We start from the raw sequence: 18,094 nt of genomic DNA on the forward strand, positions 1-18,094 counted from the left end.
AGCTCCAGGACGCTGGAAGTTCTGCAAGCAGAACTGCTCCCCAGAACTGCCTGCTGTTCTCTGAGGACGAGCTGGCTTCTGCGCGTGCTCCCCACTAACCAGGATAACTTGTTTCCAGCAGGAACTTACTGATCTGTACAAGCAAAACCACAACTGCGTGCTGTTTTCTTTCCCTTTGTTCGTATCTTCAATAAATGCTTGGGCTGGGGAGTGAAGACAGAGCTGCCGCGATGGCCCTCCCCAGCCTCCCCCACTGCAAATTCCTTTAGACTCTGCGTCTCGGTTAATGGCGGAGAACATCATCGGCCGTCCTGTCCACGGCACAAGGGGGCAGTGTGAGCCCGCAGGGGTGAGGCGAGGCAGCAGGGAGAGCAGCCCGGGCCACAGAGGCGGGCGACAGCCAGGAGGGCAGAGGGGGCACTAGCGGGAGGGGCATTCTGTCTGCAGGCCTGGCAGGGAAGGCGCCCGGCCGCCTGGGGAGGTGTCCGTTGGCACACCCAGCTGCTAGGTGAGGCGGAGGCCAGCTGGGGGACCAAGGGGCTTGGGAGCCCCAAGCAGCAGAGTGAGAGGAGGCCCCCCCTGGGCCCCCTGGGGGTCCCCCGGGGCCGTGACAGAGCAGCTGCTCTCTACCCAGGACACACGGCCCGGCTGCGACATCGGGGCTTTCGCCACCCCCACCTGCTGGGGCTCTCCCGCCGGCTGCAAACACCCCCAGACTAGAGCCTGAGATTTTACAGATAAAAATGCTGACTGCACCTCCCGGGTGGACCCCCACCTTTCATGGCCCCATGATTTGTTCACAGAGAGCCCTATTTCCAGGACTTGTTGACGAGGCCAATTTGTCACTGCACCCTGAATAAGATGGAGCCCTGGCAGCTCCTCCCCACGCCCCCACGGACAAGGGGTGACCCAGAGCTGAGCACCCCGCTTCCTGCTCTCACCAGAAGGGCTCAGCCGCTCTCCTCCGCACTTGCTTTACCCGACGGCCCACCTGATCCCGGTCCACGCACACCCCGGGCCTCCACTGCCTCTGGGGGTCGAGCCTGCATCTGTCCTGGCCAGGCAGGCGGTGCCCCCACCTCTCAACGGCACATGGTCCCTGAAGGCACCCCCCGCTGCTTCATGCAGGGGGCTCTGGGCTCTCCAGACCCAAAGAGAACCGCTCTGCTGGATTCTGCCCCAGTCCACTCGCAGGCTCCCCGCCCCTCGCTCCCCGCCGCCAGTGCCGGACAGAGCTGCTCTCTGCTTCCTCTCACACGACGCCCACCGCACACGGGCCGAGCCCGCAGCTCTGGGCCACACCAGCTGCGTCCCCGGGGCCTGACGCCGTCTGCCACAGGCGGCACCCACCCCAGGGGCGAGGACGCAGCCTCGGCTGCCCTCTCGTCAGACACCCCGGGGACCAGGCTGCCCCTGTGCGCCGAGGCCCTGCAGGGCAGCTGCTGCTCTCTCTGTTCCTGCTGTGGGCCCCAGCGCACCCCAGGGGCAGCCCCCTCTGCCAGCAGGGTCGCTGCCAGGTCAGGGGTCTCGGGGGAGCCCAGAGGTCCCTGCTCCGCACTGAACCTGAGCGGCTGGCGGTGCTTCGGGGAAGCGTCGGGGTGAGGCCGAGCCGTGGGCCTGGCGCGGAGGACCCTCCGTGGCGGACAGCGAGGGTGGGGCGGCCCCCGGGGCCTGGGCGCTGGTCCGCGGGAAGGCTGCACTGAGGGGGTGGCCATGCACCCTGGGGCTTGGGGCCCCCAGGGTCTGCTCCCCTGTCCTCCTCACCCTCCCCTCGGGTGTGCCTGCGGGAAGCGGAGCTCCAGGGAAAACGGGGGCTGGGGAGCAGGCAGTGTCCTCTTTCCAAGGTCCTCACTTCACTCGGCGGGTGTCTGGGGGCTGGCATTCGGGGGCTCTGGGCCCCTGGGCGGGCCTGCTCCGGCTGGCCCAGGGCTGCCTCACTTTCACTCCCTTTGCCTGGAGGCCTCGCCAGGGTGGGGGCTGGAGTGTGGGCCTCAGAGCCCCCAGGCCCTGGAGGGGCTCCTGCGCCTTCCAGCCTCGCCTGTCTTGTGCCCACAGGACCCCCGAAGTGAACCAGCAATCGGGGCTGGGGACCATCATGTGCCTGTCCAGCCCCCTGCACCCATCCCCTGCAGTGCATGCGTTTCCAGAGCCTCCCGGCCCCCGGCCCCTCCAGGTTTTGGCTCAGGCAGGGCCTGCTGAGCTCTGCCCAGCCAGGCCCGAGGTGGAGGCGGCAGGGCGAGGCTGGCAGGTGGGGCCGGAAGGAACAGAACATGCTGGGCTGGGGGTGGCTGTGTGGGGGCGCCAGGCCGCACCGCAGAGCGGGGGGTGGGGTGGGGGTGGGCCAGGAGGCGCTGAAAGCTTGAGAGTCATTTTCATGGTATTTTTAATGATCGGAAGCAAAGACACCCCAAACCACAGCCTCTGGAGGGCGGCTGGCTCCTCTCCTCCAGCGCGACCTTGGCCTGCTGCCCACCGGGCTGGACGGCGAGCCTCCTGGCCTGGGCAGGGAACAGCCCTGGGGAGGGGAGAGCAGGTGCTGTGGCCAGACTAGGCTGTTTGCTCTGGAAACTCCCAGGAGGGAGCCGGGGGGCAGGGCTCACGCTCAGTTAGGGTGGGCGCTGGGGGCCGCTCCTCCGGCCGCCTCTCTGCTGAGGCCTCCCTGAAGATGCCGCACGCCCTCCTCCTGCATTCGCCGCCCTGGAGGACAGGCCGGCGGGTCCTGGCCGCCCACGACGCCTATTCCGAGCCATATAAGCGGTCTCGGGGCCGGAGGGAGCGCGCCTCCTGGCCCCTGTGCCCAAGTCCCGGCCTGCAGACGCAGGATGAGGGGCGTGCTGCTGGCCACGCTCCTGGCCGTGGTCTCCGGGCCCGGGGCCCAGGGGCTGTGGCTGGGAAGGCTGAGCCCCAACCAGGTAACGCCCCTGTGGGGTCTGCACAGACCGTGGGGTGCCACGGGCTGGGGACCGGGCCTGCTGGGGCTCGCTGCCCTGGCTCCCCTGACAGGCGTGGCCGTGGGGGTGGGCTGGGCCTGATCAGGGGCCCCGGGGCCCAGGTAAGGAAGCTGCCTCGGAGGCCCGGGCTGGCTTCTCAGCAGCTCCCTCACTCAGCTTCTGGGCTCCTGGTACATCCTGGCCGTGGCCTCCGGGGAACGGGGCTTTGTGCTGGAGAGAGCCACCAAGAGCGTCGAGGGGGTGGTGGTGACGCTGACGCCTGGGAACCGGCTGCAGGTGCGCTCCTCACGGCACAGGTGAGCCTGCCCCGCAGGTGGCCCTGGGTGTCCACTCACGCTTCTGCCCTTGGGGCAGCTCTGCCAGCTTGGCCAGCACCCGAGTTCTCTGTGCACAGCCCCTGTAACCCCTCGACTTAAAGGGGTGCGTGCACCCAGGCCGCAGGCTGCCGGCGCCACTGGAGGGCAGTTCCCGGGGACGTGGCCCCTGAGGCCTGCGCTGGACTTGGGCAGTGGGGCTGAGCCTCGCAGTGGGGTGCGCAGCATGGTCGTGGGGGGTGCAGGGAGGGGGGGCCTTGCTGCCAGGGGCTGACTGTTGGGGGCCCTAGGAGTGGTGGGTTTTGGGAGGAGGCCCTGCACGTGGGGGGGCCCCTTCCACCTGGAACAGGCAGAGGGGTCACTTGAGCCCTGGACCTGGGGCAGACCAGGTCCAGGGAGACGTTCTCCCTGGTTCCCCTCTAGAGTTGGGGGCCCCTCCACCCGCCTGGCTGGGCAGGGTGGACGGAGGAGGTCCTGGTTAGGGTGGTGGCCCCAGGGGTGAACACAGGGCCCCTGGGCTCCAGGTGTGAACCCCCAAAGGCACGTGGTGGGGGTCCCAATGAGGCTGGGGAGCACCCCCTGCAGGGTAGGGCTGGGCAGCTGTGGTGCAAAGCCCAAGGCCTGGGCCATGGGTCGCAGCCGCCCTCCCTGGTTATCTGGGGCACTTAGGCCCCAGGCGACGCTCCCGCATGTTTGTGCCTGGACCAGGAGACCCATTCACATGGTTCAAGAATCAAAGCGCCCCTGGTGTCCAGTGGGGGTGTCCGTTGTGGCCGTGGCTCCGCCCCCCCAGCACACCTGGCCGCAGGCCTGCGTGCCCAGGCGCTCCGGGGCTCTGCCCTCTGTAAGCAAGCAAAGTTTGTTCTTCTCTCTACAAATTTATTTTGCCTGTATGGGACATGAATTTTATTTTTTTTTTGAAAGATTTATTTATTTATACAAGAGCTGGGGTACAGGCCAGATGTGCGGGGGTGGGGGTGAGAGGACTCACCAGAGACAGAGCAGGGAGCAGAGCAGGCAGACGGACCTAAGTGCACTGCTGAGGGGAGCAGCGGGGAGACGGGAGGGGTCTGCGCGCCATGTGGGACCCTCCCTGGCCGGCCGGGAATGGAACCCGCCCTGCAGAGGCTGCGGACAGCTCCACACGCTGCACTCAACCCGCTGCACCACCAGGGAGGCCCAGAACATGGGTTTTTAAATTGCTATTAGAAAAGCACACAAGATTGGCCCCCTGGCCAGGTCCCAGGGCGCAGCCGCCCCGCACAAGGCCGAGACCCTCCCGGCTGCCCCGCCTGCCCACTGCTCTGTGGTGACCGCCCAGGGTGGCCGGTCCTCGGCGCGGGAGGCCCTGCCCTCCCCTGGGCTCGGGCCAGCCCCCACCCCTGCGGGTCCTGCAGGTCTGTGCGGAGGCGGCAGTGCTGGACCCAGGGGTGACGGCCACATTTCTTGGGGTGCCTGTGTCTGCTCCCTAGTAGGCTCCCGTCCCCCAGGCACGTGGTCCTCCTTCCGCTCTGCCCATGCAGAAGAGCCCTGCCCCACCTTTTGCCCTGGAAGCCGCTCTGGCGTGAGCGCTGGCCTGGGGGTTCCCTCCAGAGAGGGGCGTGCTCCCGGCCGGGTGGGGGCGGGGCGGCCCGCAGCCCCCAGGCCTGCGTTTGCCACGCAGAAGCGGCCCCTGTGGCCCCGCCGTTCCCCAGCCCTGGTGTCCTTCTGGGCGCTGCTGAGTCCTGCCTTGCACGTTTTTCTCTGGGGTGTTCCTTGCTGATTTGGGGGAGCCTTGACCACAAGGGCTGTAGCCACCTGCCCGGGACCAGAGGGAGGAAGACACGCTTCCTGGTTTGCTTCCTTCAGCCTCCAGGAGTTCCTCCCGGGCTTCTCTGCACCCCGCCCCCCCCCACCCGTGCCCCAGGCCTCCGGCTCTGGCGCTGCCCCCGCCGCCCGGGGGCTGGCCAGTGCCCCTCGCACACACGCCCCTAGTTCTTCTGCTTCTCCCCTTGAGCTTCCGCATCAGCTCCTCCTGAGGCGCCTGCACGGGCCTTGTTCACGGATGGGCAAATGGGGTGCCCGGCCCCTCTGGGGCTGCTCTCTGTGCCCTCCGGTGCCGCAGGCCTCTCCGTCCCAGCGCACGGCCTGGCCAACGGCCCGGGCGGGAGGTCTGGGTGATGGGGTGTCGGGGGGGCCGTGCCGGTTGGCTGGGCCCCGTCTGTCTGGGTGCCCCCGCAGGCCTGAGGGCCTGGCGCCTTTCTCCTCCAGGCTGGAGAGGTGCGAGCTGAGCGTTGTGGAGCTGCTGAAGCAGAAGTCCAGCTGGGTGTTTGAGAACCCCTGTACGAAGACAGGCCTGAGCCCCAGCCCCTGCCAGAGGACCCGTGCCCGCGGGGGTGGGGGAGGGCACCCCGCCAGGGGGTGAAAGGCCCCATTATTCCAGCCCTGGGCGTGATGCAGTACCGCGTGCTGGGCACCAACTTCCGGGACTTCGCCGTGGTCCTCACGCAGCTGGAGTCCGGGGACGAGGCCTTCAACACCCTGGAGCTCTACAGTGAGGGGCGCTGGCTGTGGGGTGACCTCGGGGCCAGCCAGCAGGGGCCTGGGAGTGGGGCCGGGTGGGGTCTCCGGGGCTCTGGGAGGTGACGCCGGCTGGGAGGGGTGGCGGGCGGGCCTTGTGGCTTGATCCCCCAGGTGGTGCTTCCCCCTGCCCCTCGCTTCCCGCGGGCCAAGCCCTGCCTGGCCTCAAGCAGGCCCCTTGCTCCCTCACTGGCTCTGCCGAAGGCCCCATCCTGCGCTGAGGGAGGACGGTGGGCTTCTGGGGCTCCCCTTGGGCCAGCCTCAGGGGCAGCGTGTGGGGCTGCTGCAGAACCTGCCCCTTGGGCCCAGGTGGGTCTCAGGCGCCCTGTCCCCAGGCCGCACAGAGCTGGCCAGCCCGGAGGCCATGCGCCTCTTTGCCAAATGGAGCCAGGGCTTGGGCTTCCTCGCACAGCAGCAGGCCCAGCTGCAGCCGGACTGTGAGTGCGGGCTGGTGTGGGCTGGCTGGGGCTGGTGTGGGCTGGCTGGGGCTGGTGTGGGCTGGCTGGGGCTGGTGTGGGCTGGCTGGGGCTGGTGTGGGCTGGCTGGGGCTGGTGGGGGGCTGGCAGGGGCTGGCTGGGGCAGGCTGGGGCAGGCTGGGGCAGGCTGGGGCAGGCTCTGGCTTCTTCTGGGCTCTGCGCAGGGTGCCGGGGGGCGCAGTGTCCCAAGCAGCCGCCTGTCCTCATGCTGTGTTTCCCCCTCAGTCACCTGCGCACACAAGGTCCTCCAGGTGAGCCGCCCCTGAGCGCGGCCTGGGCCAGCGGCGGCGGGGCCAAGGGCTTGAAGCCTTGAAAGGCTGGGAGACGCCCACCTCCTGGGGTGATCCAAGCCCCCCTTCTTGGTTTCCAGTGAACACTGCAGCTGCAGGGCCCGTACCCCCGTGTCCTGGTGGAGACTGGCCGGACACTGCCCCCTCACTCGGCTGCCCCAGCCTGGGCCTCAGGCCTGCTGCCCCGCGGCTCTCGCCACAGACCCAAATAAAGCGACTCCACAAAGCCACAGCCTCGGTGGGCAGCGGGTGGTGGGCACACAGACGTGGGCAGCAGGCGGCGGGCACACAGCCACGGGGACGGCCTCGGGCCTCTGGGAGCTGGGGGGAGCAAGTCTTGGGAGAGCCAGGCCCAAGAGCCTGGGAGCCGGGGTGCCCGTTGGGCAGCGAGGCCGGGCTGCACACGCGTGCCCCCACCCGCACACATACCACAGGTGCGCACCGGCGCGCAGCACCCCGTCCCACCCGGCTCCCCGCTGCTTTCCTGACCTCCTGTGAAGACTCGGCTGGCGCCGGCCTCTCTCCCAGGTCCGGACAGGGGGTGCGCGGGCCTCACTGCAGGTGAAGCTGCCCCAGTGCACACTTGGGGTGTCAGGCCGGGTGTGGCCTCTGCCTCAGGGCCGGGGAGGCCTCGCCCACTGGCCGAGGGGCCAGCGCCAGCCCCTGCATCCCCAGTGGGCCCAAAGCCGCTGCCCCGCCCCGAGGCTGGCCAGAGGCTCAGGGAGGGCGGTCCAGGCGCGGGCAGGGAGGTTTAAAGGTGGTTTCCGGGCCTCGGGCACTGCGGAGGAGGGTGAGGATGGGGCTGGGGCAGCTGCCGCTGGCTCTGGCCGTGACGCTGATGCTGGCCGTGGGGTCCCGGCTGCAGGAGCAGCCCCCCAGGGAGGCCCACACTGTCAACTGGAACAAGGTAGTGGAGCCCACTGTCCGGGTCTGGGGCAGGCCCTGGCGGGGGACCCGGGGCGCAGCTGGACGATTGCCCTGAGAATCCCCTCCAGGGAGGACCCGGGGCCCCAGCCTCTGCCCAGAGAGGCCTCAACCACAAGCACAGGCAGCTGCATGCCCCGCGGGGCTGGTGCCGCCAGGGTCACCTGGAGGCAGGAGAGGCACGTCCTGAACAAGGGGCGGCTGGCTGGGAGGAGGCCCGGAGGGGCAGTCGTGGGGAGAGGACCCGGCACGCCTGGCGGTGGGGCGCAGCAGGAGCTCTGTGCGCAGGCCCAGCCCAGGGGCCTCGGCCCCTGAGCCTGTGGTCACTGTCCGGCGGGCCTGGCTGGCGGCTGTGGGGCAGCCCCTGCTGCCCTGCTCCCCCAAGCCGCCTGCAGTTTTCAGGGTTCTGGTACATTCTTGCCATCGCCACGGACACCCGGGGCTTCCTGCCGGGCCGGGACAGGAGGAAGCTGGGGGCGTCCGAGGTGAGGGTGCAGCAGCCTGGCCAGCTGAAGGTGGTCCTCGTCTTCAACCGGTGCGTGGCAGCGCGGCCGTCACCCGAGGCTCGGGGGGCTGGCTTGGGGAGCCTGGGGCCGTCCGAGGGGCGAACAGGCCGGGGCCACTTGGGACACTCCCCCCAGCGCTGGGGCCGCCCGGGCCGCAGGCCTCACCTGGGTTGGGAGAGGAGCTCCCTGGAGTCCCCCCCAGCCCAGGCCCCAGGAGTGGGGGGGTTCCTGTGGGACGCCACTCCCGCCCACCTCCCCCAGGCGGCAGGGGTGCCAGGCGCACGCGGTGACCCTGCGGAAGGACAGCAAGAGGGCCGTGTTCAGGAACACCTGTGCGTAGCCGTGGGCTGAGGGGAGGAGGCGCGGGCAGCCGCACCCCAACCCGTCCTGAGGATCTGGGCGGGCAGGGGTGGACACCCCCGTGGGGTGATCGGGCTGGCTCTGGTCAGCGCCTGGCCTTCCGAGGGCCCACTGGGCACTGTGCCCGGGGCCTGGGCCAGGAGAGGTCGAGGGGAGGTGTGGCGGCGCCTCCAGGTGCCCCTCTGGGGTGGAGGGTGCCGGGGATGGTGCAGGGGCGGGGCTGCAGGGGCACAGGGGCGGGGGTGCAGGGGCGGCGGGCTGCCCTCTCCCCTGCAGTGCGGGGCGTGCAGGGCTTCCGCGTGCTGGCCACTGACTACAGCTACGCTGTGGTGCTGCTGAGCCTGGGCCGGGCAGGCCGCGTCGCCAAGAGCCTGCTGCTCTTCAGTGAGTCCCAGGGCCCGCCGGGGTGGGGGGGTGCGGTGGGGCGGGCCGGGGGCTGGGCCCAGACTGGCCGGGGGGCTGCGTGAGCAGAGAGGTCCGACCGGGAGGTCAGGGGGCCTCCCCCAGGTATGTCCTCCTCTGGGGGGGACAAGGCCGAGCGGCGGCTCCTGTGGTCCGTCTCGCCTCCTGCTAGCTCAGAGGGCGCTGGGGGCCAAGGGGGGTGCGGGCCCAAACGGCAGAAAGGCGGGCTCTGATGTGAAGCCTCCCACCCGCAGGCAGGCAGAACGTGTCCAGCTTCCCAAATATGAAAAAATTCGTGGACATTTGTGAGATTTTGGAGATTGGAAATGGAGCGACTGTTCTCCCCAAAGACGGTAGGCACCGTGCCCGGGGGCTCCTGGGGCCCTGTGAGGCGCTGGCCCCGTGGGCAGGGAGGGCGGGGGGTGCCCAGGCCATCTTTGGAAAGATCTGGAGCAACCATGAGGGCGGCCAACTCACCCGGCCCGGGGCCCTGCCCGCCGCCGGCTCCCAGCCCAGTGGGGCAGAGCAGCACGGGCGCGGGCTGTGGCGGGCACCAGGGTGGCACAGCACCCTCTGGGGAGCCAGGCTGGCCCGTCGGAAAGCAGGAGGCCCAGGCAGACGGGGCCCCTCAGAGCGCCTCTCCTCTCCGCAGCCTCCTGCGCACACACCATCCGGCCCCGAGACTGACACCAGCTCGGCTGCACCCTCTGGCCCGGGCGCACCGCAGCGGCGCGTCTTAGCTGCGAGGGGAGACCGGCGTCCTCGGCCATCGGCGCTCTGACCCCCCGGCCACGGCTCTGGCCCAGAGGGACCATGTGGGTGCGTGGAGCAGGGCCCACGGCCTGGCGGGGGCACTATGGCGCCATCTGCCATGCCCAGCCCTGCTGCCCGGGGCAGCCCTCGCGGACCTCTGCAATGAAGCTGTGCCTCCCCGCGCCGCCCCGCACTGCTCATCATTGCTCAGGAGGTCGTTTGCGCATTTACCACACACCGACAGCACCCGCCCAGTCAGGCCTCAGCTGGCCCCTGGGGAAGACGGAGGCCAAATGGGAGGCCGGCTGCGGGCGCTGGCAGGCGCCGGGAGTGCGGGTGCCCAGGGCAGCCCGGTCTAGGGGCATGTGTGGGGTCAGCAGTGGGTCTGACTCCTGGCTGGGAGGACGGTCAGGGAGGGCCTCCTGGAGGAAGCGGCATTCAACTTGGTTAGTGAGCTCTGGTGGGGCTGAGGGGCAGGGCGCTTCGGAGGGGGACACGCACTCGGAGACCCCATAAGGAGGAGGTGGCAAGAAGCCTCCGGGGCCTCTGGAAGGGCACCAGGAGGGCCTGGGAGAGCAGGCGAGAAAGGCGGCTCAGGACAGCAGAGGCCCGAGAGCAGGGAGGGCCGAGCCGGGAGCCTCAGGACACGCGGGTGGAGGCGACACGCAGGGGCTGGGGTCGCGGGGCTGTCGGGGGGAAATGGTCTTTTTGGTCCCCGAGACACACTTGGTAGGGAAGTCGCCGTGCGGGTGTCACCCGAGGAAGGAGGGGCCGGGCTGCCCCCAGCGACCTGTGCCCAGTGGGCCCTGCCGCACCCGCCTCCCGGGGCTGGGGCTGCCGGTGTCCCCGGGGGCCTGCCCCTCCCGGCTCACCGCCCGGTCCCCGTGGGCCTCCGCAGAAGCAGCACCCCCCACCCCAGCGCTCCCGGAGGACCTCTCTACGGGGCAGCCTCTGCGGGAAACAGCCCTTTTGTTCTTGGGAAAGGAAACCCGGGTGGGCACAGAGAGACGCGGAAGCCGGCCAGTGAGCTCGGGGGACTCAGTCCCAGCCCGAGCCCGAGGAAGCCGGGATCGCAGGCCGGGCCAGGCCAGGACCTCCCCGGCCACGGACTCGCCGTCCGCCGCAGACGCAGGTGCCCGGGCCACGCGGGCCCCCTCACCCTGCTGCTCCTCCGCTGGCCTGGTAACAGGACACAAGGCCGGGGAGAGGACATTTAATCATGAGCCGAGGCCGCAGCCCAGGCGCGGGGCGCTCAGCACCAGATCCTCCTGGGAAGGGGGCTGGGGGGTCAGACACTAGGTCACAAGGGGACCTGCAGCCGTGGCGGGCAGAGGCCGGGCAGAGGCCGCCTGGGGTGCGGGGCGGGCCGGGCTGCCGCCGCTGCAGGAGGGAGAGACCCGGCGAAGCAGCCTTCTGGGTGCGCGGTCTCTCGGCGCCTCGCAGCCACACCCTCGCCGTGACGGACACTTGGGGCGCCGCTGCAGCCTCACGTGGCCCTGGACCCTCTGGCCAGCGGGAGCGCAGACGTGCGGCACCGGGGCTGATAGGGCAGGGGCACCTGCTCGTGGGCGGGTCCCCTCAAGGGCCCCGGATCTCCTGGTGGTTCTTGGGCACGGCCACGTACCTCAGCTTCTTCATGACGGCCGGCCGGCCCAGCAGCTGCTCGTCCCACATGTACTCCGGGGACAGCACCTTGGTGGGCTTGTGGTCCAGCAGGTACCTGTTCAGGTGGCTCTCGTCGTGCCACACGGCCTCGATGCCGTTGGCCTTGTCCTCCCCCATGGCGCGGTGGCAGGCCGTGGTGAGCCGCTGCACCTCGGCCACCGACCCCCCGAAGAAGGCGCCCATGTAGTAGAAGTCGCCCTGGTCCCAGGGGATGTAGGCCCGCGACTTTGGCCGGCGCTCGTAGGTGAAGGACCTGCGGGCTGCCCCGTAGAAGCCGGGGTGCAGGGTGCCGAAGAGCGGGGCCAGGATCTCCACGCCCACGTGGTCAGCGAAGCGCATGTCCACGTCCGCGCACACCAGGTAGTCCACCTCGCGCCGGAAGCGCTGCTCGCACGCGCGGCCGATCATCTCCATGCGCCGCATGGACACGTCCTGCCAGCGCTTTGAGGCGGGGACCTCCAGCACCTCCAGGCGCCGGCCGGGTGCGAGCGGCACGTGGGGCACGTCGGCCGGCCGGTCGGTGAACACGTAGTAGGTGACGCGGTGCCCCGCCATGAAGTGCTGCTCCGCCGTCTCCAGGAACAGCTTCAGGAAGGCCACGTACCTGCGCGGGCGGGCGGGTCACCGGGACGCTGGCCGCCCTGGGCCGCGTGTAGGCCCCTCTGCCTCTGCAGGCCCGAGCGTGCCGCGCTAATGCCCTGCTCCGGGAGGGCCCGCACCCGCCTTACAGAGGGGAGCCTGGGGCTTCGGAGGCTGGTGCCTGCCCAGCCCAAGGCCGCAGAGCTGGCACGGTGGCTCCCCTGTGCTGAGCTGCAGGGACCCTGCGGGGCCCCCTCCCGGCCCTGTCCCGCGCAGACGAGCCCCAGGCACCCTTACTTTTTGAGGGCGAACACGGTCAGTCCGACGGTGGCGTTCCGGAGCCGGAACTCCTCGTTGAGAATGTGGATGTTGAATGTCCCCTCCCAGACGATGGGGGCCAGCCAGGGGGTCAGGACCAGGACATCCGTCCTCCTGCGGGGCAGAGCCTCAGGGACCGGGAGCTGGGCAGGGCGGGCGAGCGCCCTCCGGGACCCCGCTGGCTTCCTTGGCTCCAGGGCTGCCCCCTTCCAGCGCTCTGAGCCTCCACAGGGCCCGCCAGACACAAATCCAGACACGAGGTCGTGTCAATCGCGGCCAGCTCTTACCCCACTGGACGCCAGAGTGGGAGCTGGGTGCCCAGCAAGGTCCCCTCCCCAGGAGGGAGGACAACCACCCCCCCCCGCCCCCACGGCCCAAGGACAGAGGCAGGCACGCGGCCACAGAGGGCGAGAGGACAGGGCTCCTGGGCCCGTCCTGATCTGAGCCGGAGCAGAGAGGCTGCGAAGCCGCGGCAGGGGGCAGGGAGGGCAGGCGAGGGGCCAGGTACTGGGAGGGCAGGGAGGGCAGATGAGGGGCCAGGTACTCACGTGGGTGTCAGCACCTGGGGCTGCGGGTAGAGCATCCTGAAAAACACCATGCAGGGGGGTGTCTGCTGGGGAGGGTATGGGGGGTGTCTGCAGGGAGCAGGACGCCCTGCACTGTGCAGGCTGGGGGGGCCCTGCAGCAGCTGAGACAGTGGCCAAGCACCCGCATCCCCACCAGGGCACCTGCTCCAGGCGTGTCCTGTCCCCAGCCCCGGAGGCGGGTCTGAGCCTCGGGGTGCAGCGCTTTCCTGGGGCGAGAGGGGAGGCACTGAAGGGACCCGGGGGCCAAGGGAGTGGCAGGGCCACAGAGCGCTGCCCGCCCACCCGCCCCGGCGTGTCACTGGCTGGGCGACACGTGCATACTGAGCCGGGGATCCTGGCTCTTGGGTAACTGCTGGGCTCCCTGGAGGCACTGGATGAGGCATCTCCCCAGCACCCTGCTGGAGGGGCCTCTCCGCCTGCTCCCCGACGCTCTGGCCGCGGGGGGTGTGGGGGCAGCGCCGGTGTGGACACTCACCGGGGCAGTTTCACCACCTGCCAGCCACCTCTCTGGTTGCCATTTTCACTGCAGACGACAACGGGTGGTGGGGGGGGACCAAAGTTCAGGGAGGAGCTCGCCGTCCAGCGGGGGCTGTGGAGGGACGGCCTGGCACTGCCCAGGGCCGTGACGGCCGACTCCCTGGGGAGCCCCTCCCGGCCGTTCCGGGTGGGTCATGCGGGGAGTCTCCAGAGCCGGCAGGTCCTCTGAGCCCCCTGGGCGGCCGCGCCCCACCAGGGACCTCAGCACGGGAGGAGCCGGCAGGGGCAGGGGGACCTGGCGCACGCAGGCTGGGCTGCTGTGTGGTTCTGGAAAGATCCTCTGGGCCCCGGGGAGGCTCCACGTGGGCCGAGGACAGAACGGCCAGGCCGGAGCCCTCTCGGGCAGGGAGAGCCCTTGAACCTGGGAGGCAGCGGCAGGTGTGGGGTGAGGCTGGGGGGGTCAGGCCCACCGTGGTCTCTACCTCGGGGGTTGGGGGGACGGCTGGGCCATGGGCTACCTGGGGATCAGGGGCAGGGGGGCAGGGTACTCGGGCCCTCCAGGGGACCCCAGAGTCGGGGCTGGAGGGCAGGTGGGAGGTTGGGTCGGTACCAGACCTGTGGGGCTCACTCCCACTCGGGTATTCCTTCCAGGCCTCGGGCTGGGACGAGCTGCTGTGGACAGAGCAGAGAGGGGCCAGGAGGAGGCCCAGACCCACATGGGGTCTGTCCAGGGGGGCCAGCCCGGCCAGCTCCCTGGGGCCCGCCCAGCCCCACCTGCCCACTCACCTGTGCCCTGGCGGCCAGCTGGTCCGGCTCAGGAAACCAGCCCTGAGGGAGAGCGGCGAGGGCGGATTGAGAGGGGCATGGGTGGCCTGTGCTCACCCCTGAGAGCAGCCTGGAGCCCCAGTTTTCCCAGGAGGCCACCAGGTCCCTGGCAGGGCGGGGACCAATTCTCGCCAAGGCCCCAGAGGGGCAGGAGCAAAGGTCCCAAGAAGAGGCGACGGGCGGTCTCTGGGGCAGGGAGGCCGAGGGGAGGAGATGGGGGGCCGGGGAGGGGAGGGGCCTCCGGAAGAGGAGGGGGCTCCTGCGGGTGGTGGGGGCACAGAACCTGACGCCCAGGCCTGGACATCAGCCGGGGTGAGATGGGCAATTTGAAAGCGCAGGGCCCAGACTCTGCTGGGTGCACCCCAACAAAGGCCCCACCCCGGAGCCCCGGGCCAGGCAGGGCAGCAGTGGAGGTCCCGGGGACAGGCTGCTCAGCCTGAGGCTGCCGGGGACATTCCTGCGGGGATCTGAGCCCCGGGAGCAGCCAGGGGCCCGAGCCCAGGGCCAGTGCCTTCTCCCCCGGGAGTGCCCACAGCCGGGCCCTCGGCCTGGGCCTCCCCGGCCTCACACGCGGCCCCTCGGCCTGGGCCCGCCCATTAGTGAAGGCGGCACAAGCCCCCGCCACGTGAGGCTGGGGGTGGGGGGTGCGTGGCGGGAGCCAGACCGCACGCCTGGCCCCATGGTCCGTGGTGACCGGGGAGGGGGCGGCTGGGGAGCCCCCAACCTAGATGGGCTGCTGGCCGTGGGGCCTCCCAGCCTGGCGGGTGGCCCCGGCTACCGCGTTTCTTACCCGAAGCAGACCAGGAAGACCCCGGGCATGAGCAGAGAGGTCGGGGGCCGAGGCCAGCCGCATCCCGGTTTCCCTGGAACACAGCGCGGTCTGTCCCTGTCCCCCCAGGCCGCCGTCTCCCGCCCGGGGCGCCCCGCCGCCGAGACTGTTCTCCTCCCTCACCCCGGGCCCCGACCGCCCGTCCCTGAGGCACCGAAGGGCACTGAAGGGCACGCTGGGGTCCCGGGGCCCCCGCTCGGGGTGTGCCTCGCCACCGAGGGCCCTGGAGACGCCCCCGCCCCCTGCCCGGGGCGGCCGGGAAGCCAGCCCTGGACTCTCTCCCGTCGGGCCCCGCGGCCGCGAGGGGCGGCTTCACGCTCAGGCCAGACGTGACCGCGGCCGTGTCGGAACGGCGTCCCCTGCCCGCCCGGCCCTTCCCCAGACCAGGCCCTGCGCGCGGCCGGCGCCCTCCGCGGGGCCGCTGGGGGCGGCTGCGTTAGGAGAGGGCAAGAGGCAGGGAAAGCGAGGGACAGGGGAGGGCCTGGGGCCGGCTGGGCCTCTGTGGCCGCACCTGGCCCTCCCCGTTGCTTCCCGGGAGTGTCCGGGCGGTCCCAGATGCCACTCGACCGGTTTTCCCCGGGGGAAAGGAGAGGGCAAGGTCGTGGCCTCTGCGGGGCCCCAGGGCACCACTGGCAGGTGGGGGTCGTGAGCAAGGAGGGCTGACCTGGCCACAGGGGGGTCAGGGGGCTGCCCCCCCAGCCCGGTGAATCCGCGGCGGTTTGATCCCCTCCCACCCGGCCCAGCCTCCACCGTAGGTGCACCCTCGGCTCGGGGCCCTGAGCCCCCATCCTCCCGTGGGGGTGCCGGGTCCCCGGCACACCAGGGCCTGGGCGGGCAGGCTCCCGCTTTTGCTGGGGGCCTCTCTCCCAGCGGCCAGTAGACCAGCCCGGGGCTGGGCGGGGCAGGGGGCCGGGAGCTGCCCCGGGGCGCCCCTCTGGGGAGGGGGCCTGGCTCTGGGCCCAGGCGCTCAGCACCGGGAAGCCCAGCTCAGGGAGAGGCCCCGCGAGACCCCTGGAGATGGCCGCGGTGTGCCCCGCCCCGCTGCCCGCCTGTGAGGCTGAGCTCTGGGGTCTCAGGCGCTCCCCCCAGCCTTGGCCCTGGCTTTGGGCTCAGGGCCACCTGCCCTTGGGTGCTTCCTGCTCGGGACCACGGGGTCCCCACTCACCGGCCTGCGTGGAGTGCCGCTCCGTCATGGCTGGGCGCTGCCCTTCCTGGACCTTCAGCCCTCACACCCCGGGGAGCTGAGTCCTGGTTCCCAGGCTGCACCTCTGGCTCCCCCAGCCCCACACTGGGGAGGTGCTTGGGGCTGTGCCCTAGACAGACACCTCCTGGAGGGGGGGGCGGGGGGGCAGGGCCTGCTTGACTGACAACTGAAGGGCCACGCCCCCCTGGCCAGGGCCACGCCACTCTGGGCCTGCCCCCCCACCCCCGCCTCAGCTGGCCAGTCCTGCCCCGACCCCGCCCATCTTCCTGGAGGCTGTGCGACCTGGAAGGATGGAAGGGGCCTCCCGCGCCACCCCAGAGAGGGCTCCAGGGGCCCCACGGCCCTGGCCGAGCTGCGAGGGTGGCCGCTGGCCCTGCTCCAGGGCAGGGAGGGGGCACCGGACCCCCAGGCCTGTCCACTCCAGAAAGGCTCTGCCTCCACCACCTCAAGGCAAAGCCTGCTCTGGTGCGCGAGCGTGGCGGGAAGGCGTGTGGTGCCGCCCGCGCGTGACAGTCTCCAAATCAGGCGCCCAGAGTGCCCGTCCCCTCATGGGGAAATGTCCAGCCAGACAGGGACGGCCCACAGCAGGGCCACCGAGGCCCGAGAGCTGCCCCCGTCCAGGGCCCCTCCTGGAGGGCCCGTGGAGGGGGCAGAGGGGCAACGTCAGGCTCAGGACCTGTGCTGTGTCGCCCCCCGGCGGCTGTCCCGGATACCCCGCGGCTGCTCTGGTCCTCCCCGGCTCCCGCCTGCGCCTCCCCCTGCCTGGCTGGGCTTGGGGAGCAAGAAGTTCAGTCCGATGAGCATTCACGAGTTTGCTTTCCCGTATTTCTTGCCATTTCTCCTTGTTTGACAGGTTTGTCTCCTCGCGTGCCAAGGGAAAAGGGGTTAACCAGCCGTGGCTGAAAAGCAAGCGGCCCCTCCCTCCGGTCCCCCCCCCCGCCCCCCTCCCCTGTGCGGAGCCGCGCCCTGTTGCAGAAAGAAACTCTGGCCTTTTCCCCAGGCCGGGGAAGAGCAAGCGGGGCTCCAGGGGCGGTGGGGTCGGGACTTTATCGCTCAGCACGAGGTCCCAGACCTGGGCGGCCCCGGGAGGGCTGAGCGCCCGCTCGAGCCCAAGGGCTTCTTCACGCGCAACCGTCTCGCGTCCATCGCACGGTCCGTGAGCACAGACACTCTTGACCAGAGGGGAAAGATGCTGCCAAGGGGGATGGCCTGGGAGAGCAACCGCCCGGCCGGCGTCAGACCTTGTCAGAAGGTAACCTCGTGGCGGGCCTCCCCGTGGCGCAGCGGGTGGAGCGCAGCGGGCCGGCCGCAGCCTCTGCAGCGCGGGTGATTCCCGGCCGGCCAGGGAGAGCCCCACACGGCGCCGCAGACCGCCCCTCTCTCCCCGCTGCTCCCCGCAGCACTGCTCTCGTCCGTCTGCCTGCTCTGCCCCCCGCTCTGCCTCTGGTGAATCTCAGCCTCCCGCACCTCTGGCCTGTACCCCGGTTCTCGTATAAATAAATAAATCTGTAAAAAAAAAGTAACCGCGTGTAGATAGGCTCGCTAAGGAGGCCAGCGTGTTGTTGACACTTTCTCTGCCTTACGTGCTGCGCGGCCTGTGACTCTTGAGCAGGAAGCAGGAAGGGCTTTATTTGCCGAGCGGATCCCTCCCGGCCCGCCGCCCCGCTGCCCTCTGCACACACCCGGCCCCGCTGCCGCCTCCTCTGCCACGACTTCAGCCAGGGTCCTCCGCACTCCGTTTCCTTTTCCTGAGCGAGTCCTGGCTCCCTGTGCGGGGAGTCCTCCCCCAGGTCTCCCTGCTCCCCACCTTCTCCCTCCCTCCTCCAGCCCCGCTCAGCCTCCCGTTGTCCTGCTGCCTCCCCCTTCCTGGGTGGGGCAGGGAGCGGGCACAGGGAGCCCCTTCCTGGGGACCCCTGTCACCCCGTCACACTTTCACCACCGCATCGTGGCTGTTCACGGTCCAGAGGTGCAGGGGCGGGGGTGGGACGGGCACGGGCTGGAGGTTTGGGGGAGCCGGTGGGTGCCGGCCGGCTCCTGTCTCGGCCCCTGGAGTGTGACAGACGGGAGGGCGCGAG

General features: G+C 70.5%; 3 protein-coding genes across 5 annotated transcripts; 2 read left to right on the forward strand and 1 right to left on the reverse strand.

The window, feature by feature from the left end:
• Positions 1 to 2,649: 2,649 nt before the first annotated feature.
• Positions 2,650 to 6,713, forward strand: LCN6 (lipocalin 6). 3 transcript variants are annotated; one of them, XM_037492742.1, is made up of 7 exons: positions 2,650 to 2,912; positions 3,108 to 3,247; positions 5,516 to 5,586; positions 5,688 to 5,798; positions 6,160 to 6,261; positions 6,526 to 6,551; positions 6,671 to 6,704. In XM_037492742.1, the coding sequence occupies exons 1-7, from the start codon at positions 2,823 to 2,825 to the stop codon at positions 6,671 to 6,673; spliced, it is 543 nt and encodes a 180-aa protein (XP_037348639.1). In that variant the 5' UTR covers positions 2,650 to 2,822; the 3' UTR covers positions 6,674 to 6,704. The 3 variants fall into 3 exon arrangements, with proteins under 3 accessions (XP_037348639.1, XP_054544963.1, XP_054544964.1); XM_054688988.1 differs by having other exon boundaries at positions 6,134 to 6,261; positions 6,526 to 6,713; XM_054688989.1 differs by having other exon boundaries at positions 6,526 to 6,713.
• Positions 6,714 to 7,340: 627 nt separating this feature from the next.
• Positions 7,341 to 9,618, forward strand: LCN10 (lipocalin 10). Its single transcript, XM_037495436.2, has 7 exons — positions 7,341 to 7,497; positions 7,910 to 8,049; positions 8,282 to 8,356; positions 8,470 to 8,567; positions 8,657 to 8,764; positions 9,037 to 9,135; positions 9,435 to 9,618. The coding sequence occupies exons 1-7, from the start codon at positions 7,387 to 7,389 to the stop codon at positions 9,467 to 9,469; spliced, it is 666 nt and encodes a 221-aa protein (XP_037351333.1). The 5' UTR covers positions 7,341 to 7,386; the 3' UTR covers positions 9,470 to 9,618.
• Positions 9,619 to 11,097: 1,479 nt separating this feature from the next.
• On the reverse strand, positions 11,098 to 13,188 carry LOC119231020 (histo-blood group ABO system transferase 2-like). The gene is made up of 4 exons (XM_037492636.2): positions 13,160 to 13,188; positions 12,646 to 12,681; positions 12,077 to 12,211; positions 11,098 to 11,804 (listed from the first exon to the last, which is right to left on the reverse strand). Exons 2-4 carry the CDS (start codon positions 12,678 to 12,680, stop codon positions 11,114 to 11,116), a joined length of 861 nt encoding a protein of 286 aa, XP_037348533.1. The 5' UTR covers position 12,681; positions 13,160 to 13,188; the 3' UTR covers positions 11,098 to 11,113.
• Positions 13,189 to 18,094: the final 4,906 nt, after the last annotated feature.

This window comes from Talpa occidentalis, unplaced genomic scaffold (genome assembly GCF_014898055.3).
Source record: "Talpa occidentalis isolate TD23 unplaced genomic scaffold, MPIMG_talOcc4v2.1 talOcc4.7, whole genome shotgun sequence".
In the NCBI taxonomy this organism is placed as follows: Eukaryota; Metazoa; Chordata; class Mammalia; order Eulipotyphla; family Talpidae; genus Talpa; species Talpa occidentalis.